This window comes from Gekko japonicus, unplaced genomic scaffold (genome assembly GCF_001447785.1).
Source record: "Gekko japonicus isolate JY-2015 unplaced genomic scaffold, Gekko_japonicus_V1.1 scaffold5607, whole genome shotgun sequence".
NCBI lineage: Eukaryota > Metazoa > Chordata > Lepidosauria > Squamata > Gekkonidae > Gekko > Gekko japonicus.
The window spans coordinates 19,525-38,991 of NW_015165419.1; the positions used below are offsets into that span (position 1 = coordinate 19,525).

At 42.8% G+C, this 19,467-nt stretch overlaps 1 protein-coding gene across 1 annotated transcript in view; it reads right to left on the reverse strand.

Annotated features, from left to right (window-relative positions):
* The window catches only part of CDHR5 (cadherin related family member 5), a gene marked incomplete at its 3' end in the record, with an annotated part of 29,969 nt that overhangs the window by 9,210 nt on the left and 1,292 nt on the right, over positions 1 to 19,467 (reverse strand). The window contains 6 exon segments of the mRNA XM_015410677.1: positions 337 to 423; positions 7,063 to 7,237; positions 9,138 to 9,248; positions 12,763 to 12,861; positions 14,071 to 14,163; positions 16,768 to 16,818. Coding sequence (XP_015266163.1) covers positions 337 to 423; positions 7,063 to 7,237; positions 9,138 to 9,248; positions 12,763 to 12,861; positions 14,071 to 14,163; positions 16,768 to 16,818 — 616 coding nt within the window.

The window sequence follows — 19,467 nt, forward strand, 5'->3', positions numbered from 1 at the left end:
GTGGCAGGGGCCTAAGAGTACTTTCCTGGAGTAAATCCCATCAAATAAAGTGGAACTGATTTCTGAGTAGATCTGTGTAGGATTGCTCCTATAGGAATATAGCTGAAGCATTTTTAACATGAAAACTCTCTGACTTGATTACATTGATACAGAAACTTGAAAATGTTAGTAGCCAAAACAATTATTGGGAGGAGGTTTACTCATGGCCAAGGAAACATCTTCGGACAGCGCTAGCTCTTTGGCTTGGAAATGGAGATGGACACTGCCCCCTAGAGTTGGACTCGACTAGCTTTTGAGCTAGGGAAGCCTTTACCTTTACTTTTACCCCTTACTTACCATCAACTATGCTATATTCTATTTTTTCATTCAAACTTATGTCCCCATCCACAGCATAGAGAGGTCCTGGTTTCAGAATCAAGGGCTCTGTCTGCAACGACAAAGGAAATCATTTTCAGTTGCTTCCAAATCAAGCACTAGATTATTTAGGAAGCAATCCTACTCAGAAGAAAGCCCCATTTCCCCCCAACAAGACTTATTTCCAAGAAAGTATTCTTAGGGCTGCAGCCTTAGGATTACGTTCACTTCTTTTACATTTAGTTAGGTTTGTAAAAGAAGGACGCAGAGGGTGAGATTGCAACCAAATGATAATTAAGTGCCTGAATTCATCCTGGCACTTTTGAAGGCCAAGGCACTGCAGACGGTAGATGTTGTCACTTTTTTTCTAGTGGCTTCCCTGTTCCCCACCCATTTATCCCTGCTTTTCTCACAGGAAACAGCATTTAATGAGTTTGCCAGTGACGAGCAAAACATGCAATGTTGCATGTTCCTGTAAACCTTGACTGTGGTCAGTGTACTTAACATACAGAATGGCAGGTTCTTTCTTATCGAGGTTAACTGGTGTGGTTAGTCCAGTAACCATTAGTTAGCAGAGGGCTGAAATAAAGCTACAAACAAAGGAGTGTCACTTTACCAGGTTACTCAGTTTACAAAGCTACACAGAGCCACGTTGCAAGTTTAGAAGAGAAATACTTCTCTCTTTATTTGAGAAGTACACTTTGGATAGGAAAAAGTAGGGACATGATAGGATACTAACTTACTAGCTAAAGGATGGAAGCAGACGGTGAGAGACCCATCTGCCTCATGGTGCCAAGAGAGGACCATATGTCTCTCTTTTGGTGCATGCAGGAAGACCTTGTCTTCATCAGAGTGAGAGAGAAGAAGGAAGGGGAAATGGTCACTGAGAACACAGTCTGCATTCCAATGTGGACAGTGACAGAAGAGTAAAGACAGGAAGAAAGGTCAGTGTGCCTATCTAGCTATCTAGCCTCTCTTGCCACTCAGTCTGGAGGTCTGAGACAGGGGACATCTCACCTGGAACATCCAACACTTCTCACAGGGAATCTCCCTTATATATAAAAGCCGAATGGTGGTGGCACTTCTCTAGAACATTCCACACACTCTGGAATTGGTTGGCGCCCTGGTGTGTCACTCAGAATTTGTCCCTATCCACTGGCTGCATTGCTTGAGTCTCGCCTCCAACATTCTAAACAGTTTGCAATACCTAAATAAGACACTGAGCATACCCTGCGGGCCCTGACAGATGTGCTGTTAATATCCAGTTTCTTCTTTTTTTTTGAAAAATATTTTTATTTCAGTTTTCTTATGCATTACATCATGCATATAATACATCTACATTTGTCAGTATCTTAACAGAGTCGTCACAATCTAGCTTAATACTTTGTTTTCTCTAGTCCATTTATAAAACCTTTCCCATCTGCTATTAAATATTTTCATATCTTTATTCTCCAGTATTGTAGTCAATTTATCTATTTCAACTACTTCTTGTATTTTAGTAATTAGGTCTCTTCTTGATGGTATCCTTTCTAGCTTCCAATTTTTGGCAAACAAGATACGTGCTGCTGTTATAATGAATCCAATTACATACTTTTCTTCCTTTTTCAACTTATCTGGCAGTAAATTTAACAGAAACATTTCAGGTTTAAAAGGCAATTCTACCACAAACATGTCTGTCAACATCTTGTATACTTTCTGCCAATATTGTTGAGTCTTGGAGCACCTCCACCACATATGGTAGAAAGTGCCCACATTATGTTTACATTTCCAACAATTTTTGGATACGTTCTTGTAACATTTGGTGATTTTATCCGGGGACCAGTGCCACCGGTGGAACATTTTAAACACATTTTCCTTATACAATATTGCTCTTAGTTGTTTTGCAGTTAGCCATATTTTAGACCAATATTCTATCGTATATCCTAAATCTTGCATCCAACCAATCATTGTACTTTTGACCTCTTCATCTAATTCAAAATTGGTTAGGAATAGATTGTATAGCTTTTGAATTAATTTGTCATTCGATGATAACCATAACTTATCTAAATCATTTTTTTCACAGTAAAAACCTTTTTTTCCATCTTTCATAAAGCATTTTTTCAATTGCATATTTTCCCACCATGATAACTTTATACCCTGTTTCTCAAGTATTTCTTGTGATTTAAGTTTACTTGTTTTATCCAGTAACATTTCATATGGTAATAATTCTGTATTTTTCCTTAGAGAGGGTTTTATAAAGGCTTCTAGGGGGGAGAGCCATCTTGGCGTTTTAAGGTAGTATATATCTTTAATTTCCTGCCAAATTTTATTTATTGCTCCTCTAATGGTATGCTGGTTAAATTTCCTGTGTATTTTATCTTTATTATAACCCATGTATGCGTGCCACCCCATGTCCAAATCAAAGCCTTCTAAAGTCAACAGTCTTTTATTTGCTAGTATGACCCATTCTTTAATCCATGACATTGCAGCAGCGGAGTAGTAAAGCTTCCAGTTCGGGAGATTTAATCCACCTTTCTCTTTCCAATCTTGTAGAACTTTCCATTTAATCCGTGGTGGTTTATTAGCCCATACAAATTTTCTACAGGTTTTATCAAGTTCATTAAATATTTTCATACTTCTCAAAACTGGAATATTTTGCGCTAAGAACAGGAATCTCGGTAACACATTCATTTTTAGGACTGCTATTCTCCCCATAAAGGATATTTGAAGGTTACCCCATTTTGTTAAGTCCTTTGTAATTTCCGTTAATAATTTAGCGTAATTATCCTCAATTAACGTATTGTTCCTTTTGGACATGGTTATTCCCAAATATTTAATTTTGGTGACCGTCTTCATTCGAGACACCTTTTCTATCTGCTCGATTTGATGAAATGTACAGTTTTTTGTTAACATACTTGTCTTTTTGTAGTTTATTTTTAAACCAGCAACTTCTCCGTAGCTCTCAATTACTTCCATCAGCACTGGTATCGAATTAATCGGATCTTCAACTACGAACACCAAATCGTCCGCGAAGGCCTGCAGCTTATACACTTCCTTTTGTATTTTTAATCCTTTTATTCTGTCATTCTCTCTTACCAAATCTGTTAAAGTTTCTAACGTAAAGATAAATAGTAGAGGTGACAGGGGGCATCCTTGTCTTGTGCCTTTTTCAATTGGAATACTTTGTGTCGTGTCCCCATTTATTATTACTTTAGCTGATTGTTTTGAGTATATTGCTTTTATCATTGCATAGAAGTTTTCTCCGCAGTCCCAGATTGCTAATTTCTGTAACATGAAGTCCCAAGTTACCCTATCAAAAGCCTTTTCTGCGTCCAGAAATATCAACGCTAATTGTTCACTTGGATGTAGTTCATAGTATTCCAATATGTTCATAATCATTCTTAGATTACTTTTCATTTGTCTGTTAGGGAGAAATCCTGTCTGATCTTGATGCACTATTTCAACTAGAACCTTCTTTAGTCTTGAGGCTAATATAGTTGCATAGATTTTATAATCCACATTGAGTAATGATATGGGTCTATAGTTCTTTACTTCTTTCCCGTCAGTGTTTGCTTTGTGGATTAAAGTGATCAGGGCTTCATTCCATGTTTGTGGCATTTTTCCTCCTTGTTCAATTTCCAATAATACCTCCTTAAACGGCATTACTATTTGGTCTTCAAATTTGTGGTATACTTCTATTGGGATACTATCGGGGCCTGGTGTCTTGTTTTTTTTTTGCTTTCGAATTGCCTCTGTTATCTCTACATGTGAAATAGGTTTGTTCAGTGTTGCTTTTTGTTTTTCATCGAATTTCTTATTATTCCATCTTGCTATATATTCTTTTGTTCTTTGGGGGTTTAGGTATTCTTGTTGGTATAGATTTTTATAGTATTTTTCTACTATTTCATTGAGTTCTGCAGCTTTGTTTTTTCTATTTGTTTCTCGTCTCTGAGTGCTGTAATATTTTTTTTAGTCTTTTCTTTCCTTATCTTGTAAGCCAGCCATCTGGTCGGCTTATTCGCGTTCTCGAAGAAGTATTGTTTTGTATATTCCAGCTTTCTCGCTATTTCTTGCGTTAATATCAAGTTTAGACGGTGTTGGAGCACTTTGAGTTTAACTTTTATTTGGGCTTCATTTCTTCCCTTTTTCAATCTGCCTTCTTCTTGTTTCATCAGTGTTATCAGATTTTTATATTCTTTTCTACGTTGCTTTTGCACCCATGCTTCTTCATTTATAAATATTCCTCTTAAATATGCTTTGAAGGCATCCCAGATTACTAAGATCGATGTTTCTGCCCGCATATTGTTATCAAAAAATTCTTTTATGTCTTGTTTAGTCTTTTCTGCAAAACTCTCTTTGTTCATCAATTTTTTATTTAAGTACCATCTTCGTTTCTTTTGAGTTCCATGTACTGTCATCACCACCGGATTGTGGTCGGCAAAAGTAGATGGAAGTATTTCTATTTCTTCCACTTCATTAAGTAACGATATTGATGACCATATCATATCGATTCGTGACCAAGATTTGTGCCTGTTTGAATAGAAGGTAAAATCTTTTCTTTCCAGATTTCTTACTCTCCATACATCTACTAGATTCTGTTCATCTACTAGTTCCAAAAAGGCTCTTGGTAATGTATTACCCCATTTTTTGTTTTTTCCAGTATTTTTCCTATCTATTTTGGTTTCAAAAACCGCATTGAAATCACCTACAGGACATAACTCATCAAAATTTTGCAATACTATTGTTTCTTTCAGGGACCTGTAAAATTTTTCCTGGTTTTGATTTGGTGCGTATCCGTTTACTATCATCAAGTTCTTACTGTTTCTATTTACCGTTATTGCTACCGTTCTTCCATCAGATGTTGTGAAGGCAATTTCCAGATTTAACTCTTCTCTAGCATATATTGCTACTCCTTTTTTCTTTTTCTTTTTGTCAGCTGCATAGAATAATTTTCCTGTTTTTTTTTAATTTAGGTATTTATTATCTTCTTCTCTTATGTGTGTCTCTTGTAAACACACAATTCCTGCTTTGTATTTGTTTATTTGTTAATAAATTCTTTTACGTTTCTGAGCACTATTTAGTCCATTAACATTTATAGATAGAATCTGCATCTTCCTATTTCTTTCCATATTGATTGGTTGTCTTTTTAAAGTTTGCTCTAAATCTCGTGAGAACCTGAGAGTCTGAGGGGTATGTTCTCTTCCTTTGTTGTGTTCTCTTCTTTTTCTTTTCTTGTTCTTCCCTAGTTTCTCTTTCCTCCTCGTCTCCTGTTTTACTTACTTTTTCACTTTCCTCATCTCTTTCACCTTCCCATCCAAGATCTTCTCCGTAATTTTCTAAAAAGTTTTGTACTTTAAATACCGAGTCTATCTTAAATCTTTTTCCTTTAAGTGTGAAGAGTATTCCTTCTGGCATGAGCCATCTATACGGAATATCTTTATTCCTCAGCAGATCCGTTAAAGTGTAATATACCTGCCTTTTTTCTCGTATTCTCCAGGGTACATGTTTCGATATTTTTATTTCATTCTCATTGATCTTTATTGGCATTTCATTTGACGCTTTTAAAATTTTATCTCTCATTCGTCTTCCATTGAATTTTATTTGCACCTCTCTTGGTGTTTTGTGCCTTCTTGCATATGTGGTATTTTCCCTATATATTGATTCTATTTCTTTGTCTATTTCATCATAGGTTCCCACTTTCAATTGCTGAGAGATATTTTCTATCAGTTCTTCTTTCAGATTTTTTCCTATACTTTCCGGCACATATCCAGTTTCTTAATGTGCAATTTAATTAGCCTAATTATTTCTTTGGTCTCCATGATCTTTACCATATTGTTTGTTATACCTAGAGATCACATTTTCTTTTCCAGTAGTTGATCCCATTGGCTATTATATGCATCCGCAGAAGTTACATGGAAATTACAGAGATCCTTTCTCTTTCTACATATAGGTTAAAAAGCAGGCTGAGGAGGATGGTTTTGATTTGACAAAGGACCAAAGGGGGAAAAACACTTTCTCTTTGTATACTTTTTTTTCTGCTCAGCCTCAAAAAAAATGCACTACATTAGATCATATCATTAGAGCCTCGGATGTGGGCCAGTAAAAGATCTATTTTGCATAGAGGTTTGACCCACCATAGCTGCTTTTTGGAGGAACAACCGAGACAGTCCACGGTTCATTCTAGGTCAGTGATGGTGAACCTTTTAGAGACCGAGTGCCCAAACTGTGACCCAAAACCCACTTATTTATCGCAAAGTGCCAACACGGCAATTTAACCTGAATACTGAGGTTTTACTTTAGAAAAAACAACCCATACATTAACTTAAGATGATCCAAACAAAGTAAGGAAAGCAATCTCCAAATGCTTTCATTTACTTAAAATTATTTGGCCGAGAATTTGACACTTTTATGATGGTCTGGGCCTGGCTGGGGTGATGGCATGTGTGCCCACAGAGAGGGCTCTGAGTGCCACCTCTGGCACCCATGCCATAGGTTCGCCACCACTGTTCTAGGTGATACCCTCAGGTTCATTCTGGGCTTGACATGGTAGACAGAAATGCTTACTCACAAGAGGCCCCTTCCTGCTCTTAAAACTATGGACTGCAAATGGCCAAAGAGCAGCACAGGAATGTTTAGGAACAAGAAAGGGCAAACAGTGAAGAACAGAAACCAACCAAAATTAATTGAGGCGTTCTGGTGTGGTGGACACAGCCTAGGAACCCTGACCACATACCATCATCTCTGAGATGTTGACGCTGCCGGTGTAGCCACGATTGATACACACTTTGCTGCCTGCGATGAAAGTGCACGGCTGAAACCAGGGAGGTCTGAGGTCAGCCTGTAGGATATGTATGGTTATCGTCGCTGTGGCTGTGTGAGTGCCTGATGCATTAGCATTCCCATCCTATATAAAGAGGAAGAAATAAAGAATAAAAAAAACTAGAACATGACCATCTGGTAAAATATGTAATAGGATATAAATGCAACCAGGGCTTTTTTTGTAGAAAAAGCCCAGCAGGAACTCATTAGCATAATAGGCCACACCCAACAGCAGACACTCATTAGCATATTTGGCCACACCCTTGACAGCACAGCACATTAGCATATTAGGCCGCACCCCCATGTTACCAGAAGTGTGGTCATCCAGCCACACACCCCTTTTGCTTCTTATTCTGTTTACCTTGTTGTCAAAACTCAGAGCTTTTTGTGTAGCAGGAACTCCTTTGTATGTTAGGCCACACAACCCTAATGTAGCCAGTTCTAATGAGTTTCTGCTGTTGGGTGTGGCCTGTTATGCTAATGAGTTCCTGCTGGGTGTGGTCATCTCAGGAGCCAGCCGGAATTCCATTCCTGTGCGTTCCTGCTCAGAAATAGCCCTGAATGCAACAAATAAATAAATAAATAAACAAACCCCTACCAGTACTTTTGCCAAAATGAGCAGGGTAGATCTTCATTCACTGACCCAAGTTCATTTAGTTGCATTGACTTGCACCAGTAATTTAAAGACGGTACCTTTGATTAAGAACTTTGTGTTGTACGCATAACATAACCATTTGCCAGCAACCTTCCCTATTCACTTCCGTGCAGGATGTAGCTCTGCAAGTGCATTCCTTACACATGCAGACAATGTTCCCTCTAAACTGTGAAGTCTTGTGAGCAAAAATTTTACTTTGTGAGCTCCTGGCATTAAAGTTGTGAGCGAGCAATTTGGTTCCCGCATAAATTAGTTTGCTCTGGAGCCATCCTTCCTGAGCTGACAGAAAGGTGTGAGCCGGAGGCTAAAAAACTGTGAGCTAGCTCACACTCACTCAGCTTAGAGGGAACACTGCATGCAGATCAGGTCCCTGCATTGAAGGAACAGGCAAGCTTTTGCAGGAATGGAAACCTCGGCTGTATATCATGCACCCAGAACAGATCCCTGGTTCTGCCAGGGTTGCTAATAAAAGCCAGTGAAACTTTGCTCTACTGCTTCAGGCCAACACAGCTACCCACCTGGATTAGGGTTGCCAACCTCCAGGTGGGGCCTGGGGATCTCCTGCTTCTACTGATCCCCAGCTGACAGAGATCAGCTCCCCTGGAGAAAATGGCTGCTTTGAAGGGTGGGCTGCTAAGTCGCTCACTTAACAAAGTATTCGGAGAGTGATTCAGCAAAGATTCAGCTTTATTCAGCAACTCAAACACAACTCCAACACGGATCAACATCTGATAGCCAGAACACGCTTTTACATTGCAGCTGTCCTGCTTTTAAAGTCTCACGGCTAATGTAGCCATGCCTACTGTACATTTACCAACCAATATGGTTGTATGCATAAGGACCAATCACGGACGTTCCTGCTCAGGGAGCTTGTTGATAGTGATTGGTTAGGTGCTTCCTGGGCTAGCAATGTGATTGGATGTATTTGGACCCTAGCCCAGGATGAAGCTTAACATAGCATTTCAATTAGATGTTTTCATAACACATTATGCATTCAATGGCAGCTTATTGAACACATTACAGGGCTCTATGGCATTGTACCATTTTGAGGCCCCTCCCTTCCCCAAACCCCACCCTCTCCCAGATCCATCCCCAAAGTCTCCAGGTATTTTCCAACCCAGACCTAGCAACCCTAACCTGGATCTATCTTCAGGGTTGCTGATATAAGAACATCAGAGGAGCCAATGTTGGATCAGGCCCATGGCCCATCTAGTCCAACACTCTGTCACACAAAGTTAATTCTGAAAACACACTGGGGATTATTCTGGTGCATCATGAAACATACGTATGCATGCAGTAGGCCATGAATAAACATGGTTCACTCACTTACCATGGCATATAAAGTCAACTGCATGAAGTTCAGTGTTTCATAGTCCAGGGCCTTGTGCAAGTATATTGCTGGGTTATTAACTCCTTGTATATTAAAATAGTCAGTTGCTTCCTGGAAACCAAAGAAAGAGAGAGAGAGGACAGCAACCTATATCACAGATACAGGGTCTAAAATGAAGAAGTAAGCCATTTGGGTTCCCTATAGGGGGGGAAGGAGGATATAAATAAAATGCCATTTACTGTTAAGCATATAGGTCAAATCTGCATTTTTTCTTTCCCACCGGTATCCCAGCCTTCTGACTCCATCTTCAAAAAAGCTGTCTACATTTGGTTTCGTTTTCACACCTCAACAGAGCTAGCATACTGATGCATGTCTGCATATGTTTACCGCCCTCTCGTGGCGGCTCCACTGTCATTGCACCTCCACACTGCGTTAAATGAATCTTCTCGGTCGAATCTGCATTTTTAAATCAGTTTCATGCTACTGTGACGCCATCTTTCTCTATGCTTGCTGGAATGTTGTTTGAAGAAGATTCTTTTAAAGCCGTGCAGAGGTGCAATGACCATGGAGCCGCCCCGAAAGGGCAATAAACATATGCAGACATGCAAAAGTACGCTAGCACTGCTCAGGTGTGGAAACGACACCAAATATAGACAGCTTTTTAAAAGACGGTGTCAGAAGGCTCGGACACCAGTGGGAAAGACAAATGCAGACTCGACCCTCCAAAGAATGTTCAAACAAGCATAGAGAAAGGCAGCATCACAGCAGCATGAAACTGATTTAAAAATGCAAATGCAGATTCGACCATAGTTTACTGTTGTGTCAGTAAAAGCTGAAACAACTGGGTTACTGAGACATCTGTGGGCTGGCCTGCTAACAAAATGGAATTGTGTCTTGCTCCTCAGTATGTACTGATGGATGCAGTTTCAACGATATTCATTTTCCTAGTTGACAGAGAAGTTTTCATTCATGATGATAGGGAAAGGGCATAATGGTACATATCAATGATCCAGCTGAAGAACAACCTCTGTCTAGTCTGTTTTACACCTAAAGCATCCCCACGAGATGAGTGCCCAATATGTCCCATCCAGGGGTCGTTTCGTCGAAAAAGAGCTAGGGGAACTCATTAGCATAACTCATTAGCATATGCCACACACCCTGACATTACCGGAAGTGTGTCAAAAGGCCACACCCCCTGACATCACGAGAAGTGTGTCATAAGGCCACACCCCCTGTCATCACCGGAAGTGTGTCATAAGGCCACCCCCACCACTCAGTTAGTCTTAGTCTTAAAGGTTAGTCTTAAAGGTGCTATTTGTTAGTCTTAAAGGTGCTATTTGAACTCTTGGACTATTTTGCAGCAACAGACTAACACAGCTACCTCGGGGAAGCTCCTGGATGGGGTTGGGAGTCCTTGCGGAGGCCACGTGGAGTGGCCTCGGCCAGGCAGAGGGGGAGGACGCCAACTTACCCTCCTGCTTCTTCCTCCTTCTGCAAAAGAGTGAGGCTGGAAGCAGGGGGCGGCTGGAAGAAGGGGGCGGGGCTTTGTCGTGTGCCCCACCCCCGCACCTCACCCGGGGGAACGGCGATCCCCTGCGACCCCCCCCCCCCGAATCGACCTCTGGTCCCATCTCTGTAGCCTGGCAATAAAGTTTATTTCATTGCTCAGCTGCTTGGATAGTTCTGACTCAAGTTCCCCCGAACTCTGCCTTTCTGCAGCTTAAGGCCATTGGTCCCGATTGAGTAGGCAGTGTGCATGGAGGGTACGCCGGTGTGCACACGCTGTAGTACATGCGGGTGATCTCCGTAATCTCTGAACGTATGGCGGCACTGTTCTCTCTAAGGTGGAATCTGCATTGGTATTTTCCACTGCTTCGGCTACACTCTCGCTCCGTCTCCAAAAAAGATGTCCACATCTCTTTAGGTTTTGCTCTCCTACTGCGCTGTTATAATTTCTGCTGTCTGCATTATTTTATTACCCTGTGGTTTCAGTCCCGTCATGATTGTGGCTTCTCCTTGGCTCAAGTGGATGTGCCTAAAAGCACTCTAAGCCCCCCACAAGTGCTAATCGGAGGCTTATCTGCTCTGTTTACCTTCTGACAGCACATAGAGGAATGTAAGAAACTTTCCCCTTGCTTGACAAGCTAAGAGTGAATGTGTGACGAGCCTCTCCTGGGCGCTGGGGGGGGGGCGTTCCACCGGTGGCCGGGGCGTCTGGCTGGGTTGCGCTGGCGGTTGGCTGGGTTGTGCTGGCAGTCGGGGTGGGTTCGCCAAAGGGAGCTGCGGGTAGGACCTCAGACAGGCAGGGAACGGGGTTAGCAGCACCCCTCAGGTCCCTCTGCCTCGTGGGCTGGAGATCACTTGCCCCTTGCTCTCTCTCTCTAGCCGTCGTGCGTAGTGTCTTCCGTCTCACGCTGTTCCTCTCCGGTCCTCTCAAAGAGCCCCTCTTTTTATTCCCCCTCTCTCCTGTCAGCGCTGCCCATCTTCCCCGTCTCCCTCCTCCCCCATCCGCCCCCGTTTATATGCCGGGACGCTCCTTGGGCGTCCGGGGTGTGGTCAGCAGTGGGCCGGCGGCGGTCCCCTCGGCCCGGGGCCGCACCACCGGTGCTGCCGTTTGCTGCAGCCGGCCTCCGTTTTCACCCAGTGGGGCCGGAGCCACGCCTCTCGAGGGAGGGGCACCGCGGTGCTCACTGGGCGGGCCTCGCCCTGCTGTTGGTGTGTTTCTTGTCTGGGCCCTCGGGAGTCACACCATCGCGCCGCATCCTTTGCGGGGGCTGTGTCACCAACTCTCCCCGGCTCGTCCGCCGCTCCTGGGGTGAGTTGGGGTGTGGGTATGCCTCTGGGGGTGGGAGGGTTCGTTCCGGGGCCGGAGAACCGGGACAGAATGATTTTATCTTGTTTTGTGATTTTTATATTTCCCGCATGTAAGCCGCCCTGAGCCTTTGGGAGGGTGGGATAGAAATCGAATAAATAAATACATACATGCATACATTCTGCAAACTAAACACCCAGTCTTTACATTTTTTTGGCTTTTTTTGGCTATTTTGGCTATTTTTGCTTTCTTGTTTAAACAAAAAGCTGGGCAAAACTGAAAGCTGAGAAAATCCTTCTCTTTGAATGTAAAGAGAAGTTTATGGCTTGTTGGCTTGTTGCCGTAAGTAATTTATTGCCTTCTGTAAAGCTAATGGGTGCCGGCAAATGCTGGGCATGCTAGAGAAGAGGGAGGAGAGCAACAACATTCCCGGCCAGCAAGCAGAAAAAAATAGCAGATTTTTTCATTTTTGTTGTTGTTCAGTCGCACAGTCGAGTCCGACTCTTCGCAACCCCATGGACCAGTTCACGCCAGGCCTTCCGGTCTTCCACCGTCCTCTGAAGTTTGCTCAACTTCATGTTCGTTGCATCGATGAAACTGTCCAACCATCTCATCCTTTGCCGTCCCCGTCTTCTTTCTTAATTCCACTGTCTCATCCCACAAATAGGTGGTTCGTGGAACAGGCAGTAGCCACACGAAGATCACAGTTCATACGAAGAACTTTTTACAGCATCCTTTCATTTGACTTAGCAATTGATTTATTGGGACTTCCATTCTGCCTATCCCAAGGGCTCCATTGAACTAGATACTAACCAGTGGACTTCCTGTAAGGCTGTAAAATACTGTGTCTAAGTCAGCATCAGTAGCAGTTACATCCGCCTGGGGCACAACAGTCGTGTTCACTTTGGTGTCCTGAAAAACAAAAGTGTGTCGTTTTTCTGCCATATGTACTTAATAGAACCGTCCATATGTCATCTGTCCCAAAAGAGCTGAGGCAGAGAAACTTGCCAATACACTAGCAAAAAAGGATGATAGATTTAATGTAAATTTCAGTCTCTAAAGTAAAACCACTCATAATTAACGTATGAAGAGAATGTTCTTTCTTTCTTTTTTTTCTTGCTGAAGGCATAAGAGGTTGGATTTTTGGCAAGCCTTCCTGGGAAGAGAACTCTGGAAGCCTGGAGCTACAGTGGAGTCCTGCATTGGTCTGTGGTTATTTTTCCAAGATGTGAGGATGACAGGTGGTCCCAAAGACCCAGGAGCAGTGACAGCCCCAGTTTTTTTGCTCACTAGGCGAGGATACATTTTGTCCCCCCCCCCGTGTGGGGCGGGATGGGGTGGGCGTCGGAGCCGCAGCGGGCGGGCTGAGGGGGCAAGCTGCAAATGCATGTGGGGGGTGGGATCACTCGAGGGGAGAGGGGGCACCTGTCCCCCCCACCTCCTTCTCTTTCTGTCTGGGGGGCTGCAAAGAGGGGAGTCTCTTACCGGGGACGGAGCAAGAAGCCGGAAAGGGAGGCTTCCTGTGCGGGGCTAGGAGGGGACGAGTCCGGCCAGAACGGCGCCCTCGTTGAGCCATCACCCTAGGCGATGGTCTAAAATTTAACAGTAACGGGCCAGCCCTGCCCAGGAGCCACTCTAAATCGAGGTGCTCAAAAATGGGGCCAGAAGATTTGACTTTTTGACAGCTATTGAAGCAATTAATGGTACAGTTCTAAACAGAGTTATACCCTTCCAAGTTAACTGAAGTCAAAGTGTTCAGAAGGATGTTATAAGATAACAGGATTCGGAATAGGAAGTGATTCTTGGTTAGTAGTTAGGTATAACAGGAGTTAGTGGATTAGTTTGAGAACACTTTCTATTAATTAATAATTTTGGGGGTGAATAATATAATAGATTGATGGAAAATAAGGTCAACTGTATTATTGTTCATTACAGAAATTAATAAACTGTGGATTTTAAACAGGAAAAAGAAGGGTGTAACTCAATTAAGGATTGCACTATAATGCATATTTTCATTATTGCACATACATGCTTTTTTCCTTCCAAGATTACAGCCCCATCAGATTATAATTATGACCCCTTTACCTTTTATTCGGATGATGCATGAATAATATTGTTTACCTCATTAATACTGACAGTGATGTTAGCTTCCTTGAACACAGGGGAGTTATCATTCATGTCGATGACAGACACAGTTATGCCCACAGTAGTTATCTGGTTGCGGGGAAAGCAGAATGTGACTAGCTGTTGGTTGACTGAACAAAAGTTGCAAATAAAAGACACGACAGAATTTTTTGAAGCTGGTGATGTTAGAAATAAGGAACAATTCCTTCCGACAACAAATGTCTGGCAACTTTATTTGGCAGTCGATATGAGCAGAGATTGCAAGCAAGGATAACCTGTAGCTAAACCAGCTGTAAGGATTTGTTTAATGAGCACTCTGTCCCCCCCCCGCTCTGTTACCAGTTCCCAACATCAATATAACTTCATTCTCAACATGGCCCAATCTGTGGATATTTAAACCCAGAGACACTGGCCATGAACTGACAAGACAGATCTTCCTAGAAACCTAAGAAAAATCCTTGTGTTTGCAGAAAAATCTGAAATCTCAAAAAAGGGGGGGGGGAGGTTAACTCCTCTCAAAATAATAGAAGAAGCATCTATATCTTTAAGAAATGAATGCCCTCGGTGGCTATTTGCTAGGTAATCCGTTTCAGAAACCTTTAATGGCATAAAGTGTAATAAAATGCAGAAATAGTCTTACATAAATAAAAACAAGATGGGAGTAATATAGTCTTAGACAATAAAACAGGATCAAAGAATAACAACACATAAGAACAAAATTAATCAAGTATTCTCTGCCTTAGAAACACGATTATCCCTGTTCAACACAATAACCAGATACTCAGCCACAAGTTCCATCAGCAAGTAAATATTGAGTAATTCTCTCTGGGGGACCAGAGAGGTTGGAAATAACAGGATCAAGGAGTTGTTGATGAACCTCAGAATGCATGGGACAGCGAAGTAAAATATGGGAAACGCAGTCAGGTTCCAGTAAACAGTATATACATCGTCTGTTCTTAAAAGGTATATTATGATATCTACCTGAAAGAACAGGTGAAGGGAAAATATTAAATCTAGCAAGCATAAAGGCCCAACGCTGTCGAGGATTAGTAAGGTTTTGCATGTAGGCAGCTCCTAGCCCTGGGGTGGACAGCAGGCCATGAAAACAAGGAGAGCAAGTCATGTTAGTTCCCACAGCAATGGTCTGACTCTTTGTATCCGAAATTCTCTGACGGATACGGCGAAATAATTGGTTCTCATCTCAGTTCGTTAGGGACTCCAAGAATCAATTTTGGACCTGATGTGTTGATACCATTGAGAAATATAAGAGTCCATTAATAAACCGTATAGCAGAGTGTTAGGTAATCACACAGTATTGCCGGACTTCAAAACTTGGTTTCTGTTCATAAAAGGCGACCGGGGGGGGGGGGGGAGCACTTTCCAGGGCTGCTTTAGCTTTTGAGGGAGGACTCATCCTGGCCATTGCTGCCAATGCACAACTCACCGAGGCCCAGTGGCTTCCTAATGTCCAACAGCAGCCACCCCACAGTTTGGCATAGTTGTTAAAGTTTCAGACTAGGATCTGTGAGGTAGGTAAAAGGTAAAGGTTTCCCTTGCTTGAAAGCCAGTCAAATCCAACTCTAGGGTTGCGGTACTCATCTCCGTTTCCAAGCCGAAGAGCCAGCGCTGTCCGAAAACGTCGTGTGGCCAGCATGACTAGATGCCGAGGCACACGGAACGCTGTTACCTTCCCACCAAAGTGGTACCTATTTATCTACTTGCAATTTCTGACTCAGGTTCAAATTCCCCACTCTGCCGTGCAAGCTCACTAGATGACCTTGGGACAGTCTACCTCATAAGGTTGTTGTGAGGAAAAAGTGGAATAGTGGGAAATGATGTAAGCTGCATTGGGTTTCCATTGTGGAGGAAGGTGAGGCATAAAGGAAGTAAATGAATAAATACAGCTGGTGATGGGGTGGATAAAAGGTTAGTTGTTTGGTGGATGGGATTTGGGAAAGAGAGATGGAAGCAGGGAAAGGTGAGAGGACAGGGGAGTTGCCATCTTCCCTCTATGGTTTTTGCAAATTCCTGCCTGCTCTTAACCAGGGTTCCCTCTAAGCTGTGGAGTCTTGTGAGCAAAAGTTCTACTTTGTAAGCTACCAGCATGAAAGTTGTGAGCAAGTGATTTGGCTACTGCATCAATTAGGTAGTTTGCTCTGGAGCCATCCTTCCTGAGCTAAGCCAAAAATGTGTGAGCCGGAGGCTAAAAAACTGTGAGCTAGCTCACACTAACTCAGCTTCGAGGGAACACTGCGTCTTAACTCTACTGCACTTCCTCAATGGCCAGATTGCAGGTAAGATCAAATATGGGAGGATCCTCAACAGAAAGGAGATTCATACATCTGGATGTTAGAGATGAACATGGCAGTGTATAGATGATAGTTTTTCAGAAGGTAGAACTGTAGAGCACTTATGACCTGTAGTATTTGTGATCTAACAGTATTTCTGGTCAAAGCAGTGTACACATTTCTGGTGTGCTTCAACCTGGCCCCTGAAAAAAAAAACAATAAAAGACCCTAGGAACGTGAATAGCACTGGGGAAATGGATGTGTGTATATGCTGGTGTGACATCTGTGGGTGCCTCTTGGATATTATCCTTGATTAGGAGCATGCTCCTACCCTGGTGAACCGAGCACAAACGCAAGAGAGGAGAGGAAGACATCGACGCAAGGATTTTTTTAAAAAATTACTCACTTCCACATCACCGCTCCAGCACTTTAGCATTACAGATATTGCTGATGTATTCTGTATTAAAAAGAAATATTTTCAGTCAAAACATGTTTTTGTCATGTAGCTGACATGCTTATGTACAAGCTGCTTTGTGCCTTTGGGCATTTGCAGTGGAATTAATGCTCCCTCTAAGCTGTGGAGTCTTGTGAGCAAAGATTCTGCTTTGTGAGCTACCGGCATTAAAGCTGTGAGTGAGCGATTTGGCTACTGCATAAATTGGTTTGCTCTGGAGCCCTCCTTCCTGAGCTAAGACAAAAATGTGTGAGCCAGAGGCTAAAAAACTGTAAGCTAGCTCACACTAACTCAGCTTAGAGGGAGCACTCACAGCCACAAGTATAAGAGCTCTGCTGATTTACAGCTTAAACCCTCAATAAATTCATCCATATATATTTATGCATACATGCCACACTGATAAATGTGCCCATTTCATGAGCTTATACATACATGAACACAATGGGGAACTTCATATCTACAATTTGAAAATGTCATTAATATATTAATTTCAAGTGGAATAGACAATTTTAATCAATACTAAAAGCTATTTTAGAAATAAAGCCACATGAATAGGGTTTGCATATGTTGTTTGCACATGGGATGAACTAATGCCACTGAATACTTAGCTTCTGAAAGTGTTGGGGTAGCTGACTCCTCTTGACCACCCTGTGAGCCTGACTCCTTTGATTAAATACACTTTGTGAAGAAACACAGGAAAAGTGTTTTTGCCATATATCAATCACTGATCAGATGGGAAAACTTATGAAAAAACACAACCTACAAAAAGTATTCAGACTCACCAGAAAAATACAACAGGTGCTACAATCGGCAAAAGACAGAAGAGACCCCCCTCACTTCTGCAGGAGTATACCGCATACCTTGCAGTTGTGGACAGGTTTACATCGGGACCACACAATGTAGCATCCAGACAAGAATAAAAGAACATGAAAGACACTGTAGACTTGGCCAAACTGAAAAATCAGCAGTGGCTGAACACAGCCTAACTCAAACAGGACACACTATCTTATTACAAGACACTGAAATGCTGGACAACACATCCAATTACAATGTCAGATTACACAGGGAAGCCATTGAAATTCATAAACATAAACACAATTTCAACAGGAAAGAAGAGAGCTTAAAAATAAATAGGGCATGTCTCCAGTCCTGAAAAACACAAAATGCTCTACATCTTACAACAGCGCTACAGATAAGATTATAATTTCAACAGCCAATCCATATGCAAAAGAACCTCCTCAGGAATTCTCCTCCATTAGCATGTCACAGCCTGGGCAACTCCTACAAGATAATGACTCAGCCCTACCCCACCTTCCTGAGTAGATATAAATGACCTGCCGACCATTTTTCTTCTCACACTGAGACAGAGAGTACTCCATCTTTCTGTGTTATACCTCTGGGGATACAGCCCGGAACATCTACAACAACTAATGAACTCCGGCCATGAAAGCCCATGTGCATGCCTCTGCAATGAAAAGCAGCACAAAGAATCCTCAACATTTGGAAGCTGCCTATGTCTACAGTATACTGAGGAAGTGCCATTCTCTATTTTTTAGATTGTCTTGCACAACAAAATTTCATGCCACACATACACACAAAGGAAATTTTAAGCCACAACTTTAGCCCTGAATGAGTGCTGTCATGTTATTTACCAGCAGGGTCGGCCCCAGTTTATTTTGCACCCTAGGCGAGGATCCCTTCTGGCGCCCCCCCCCCCGGTGCGCCCACCAACTTTTAAAAATAAATGCATTTTAGGAAGAATGAAAAACACAAATAATCAAGAAACTCCCAGAGTATGGGGCCAGGTTCAGTTTGGCGCCCCTAAGGGCCGTCCTGCTCTAGGCGACCGCCTAGTTTGCCTAGTGAGTGAGCCGGCCTTGTTTACCAGGTGATATTCTTTAACTCCATGCCATCAAAAGCTTCAGCTGCCCATTTCCACATCTTAAGCCTCTACAGGACACTCTTCTCCAGGCCTGCAGGCAACCCCAGCCGTTACCTGGATAAGAACTCCATATTATTTACCAGAGGTGTCTCAGACCTTGCCTTGTATCTGGCTGTGGTGGAGGAACTGGATACAAGTGAGCCAAATGATAAGGAAACCAAACAAGAATAAGGCAATGATAGCCAATAGGCTATTGGACCACCTGAGATGGTGGGAATGCCTCTTATAGGGTCATCCCGGGAACTGTTGGTGAGCCTGGAAACGGGGAATGTAGCAATAGCCAGAAATCCTTTTAATTTGGTGAGGAGATCGCATCCACTTTTTTCAAGGAGGAGAGAGGAAGATAAGATGGGAGGTCTCTTGGAAAGCAATCCTAAAATGGTGTACTCAGAAGAAAAGTCCTATTTTCTTCAGAGGGACGTAATCCCAGGAAAGATTTTTTAGGATTGCAGTCTTAGTTGTGTCTTCCTTTCAAAGGTCATTTTGGAGGGGATCGCAGGGGATCGCAGTTCCCCCGGGTGATGTACGGGGGGCGGGGCACATGACGAAGCCCCGCCCCCTGCTTCCGGCCGCCCCGCTTCCGGCCCTCATTCAGACAGGAGGAGGCAGGAGAAGAGGGAGGGTAAGTTGCTTCCTCCCTGCCTCTCCCCACCCCTGCCTGCCTGGGGCCAGGGAGGGCCCTCGTGGGGCTTCCTTGCACTCCCGCCGAC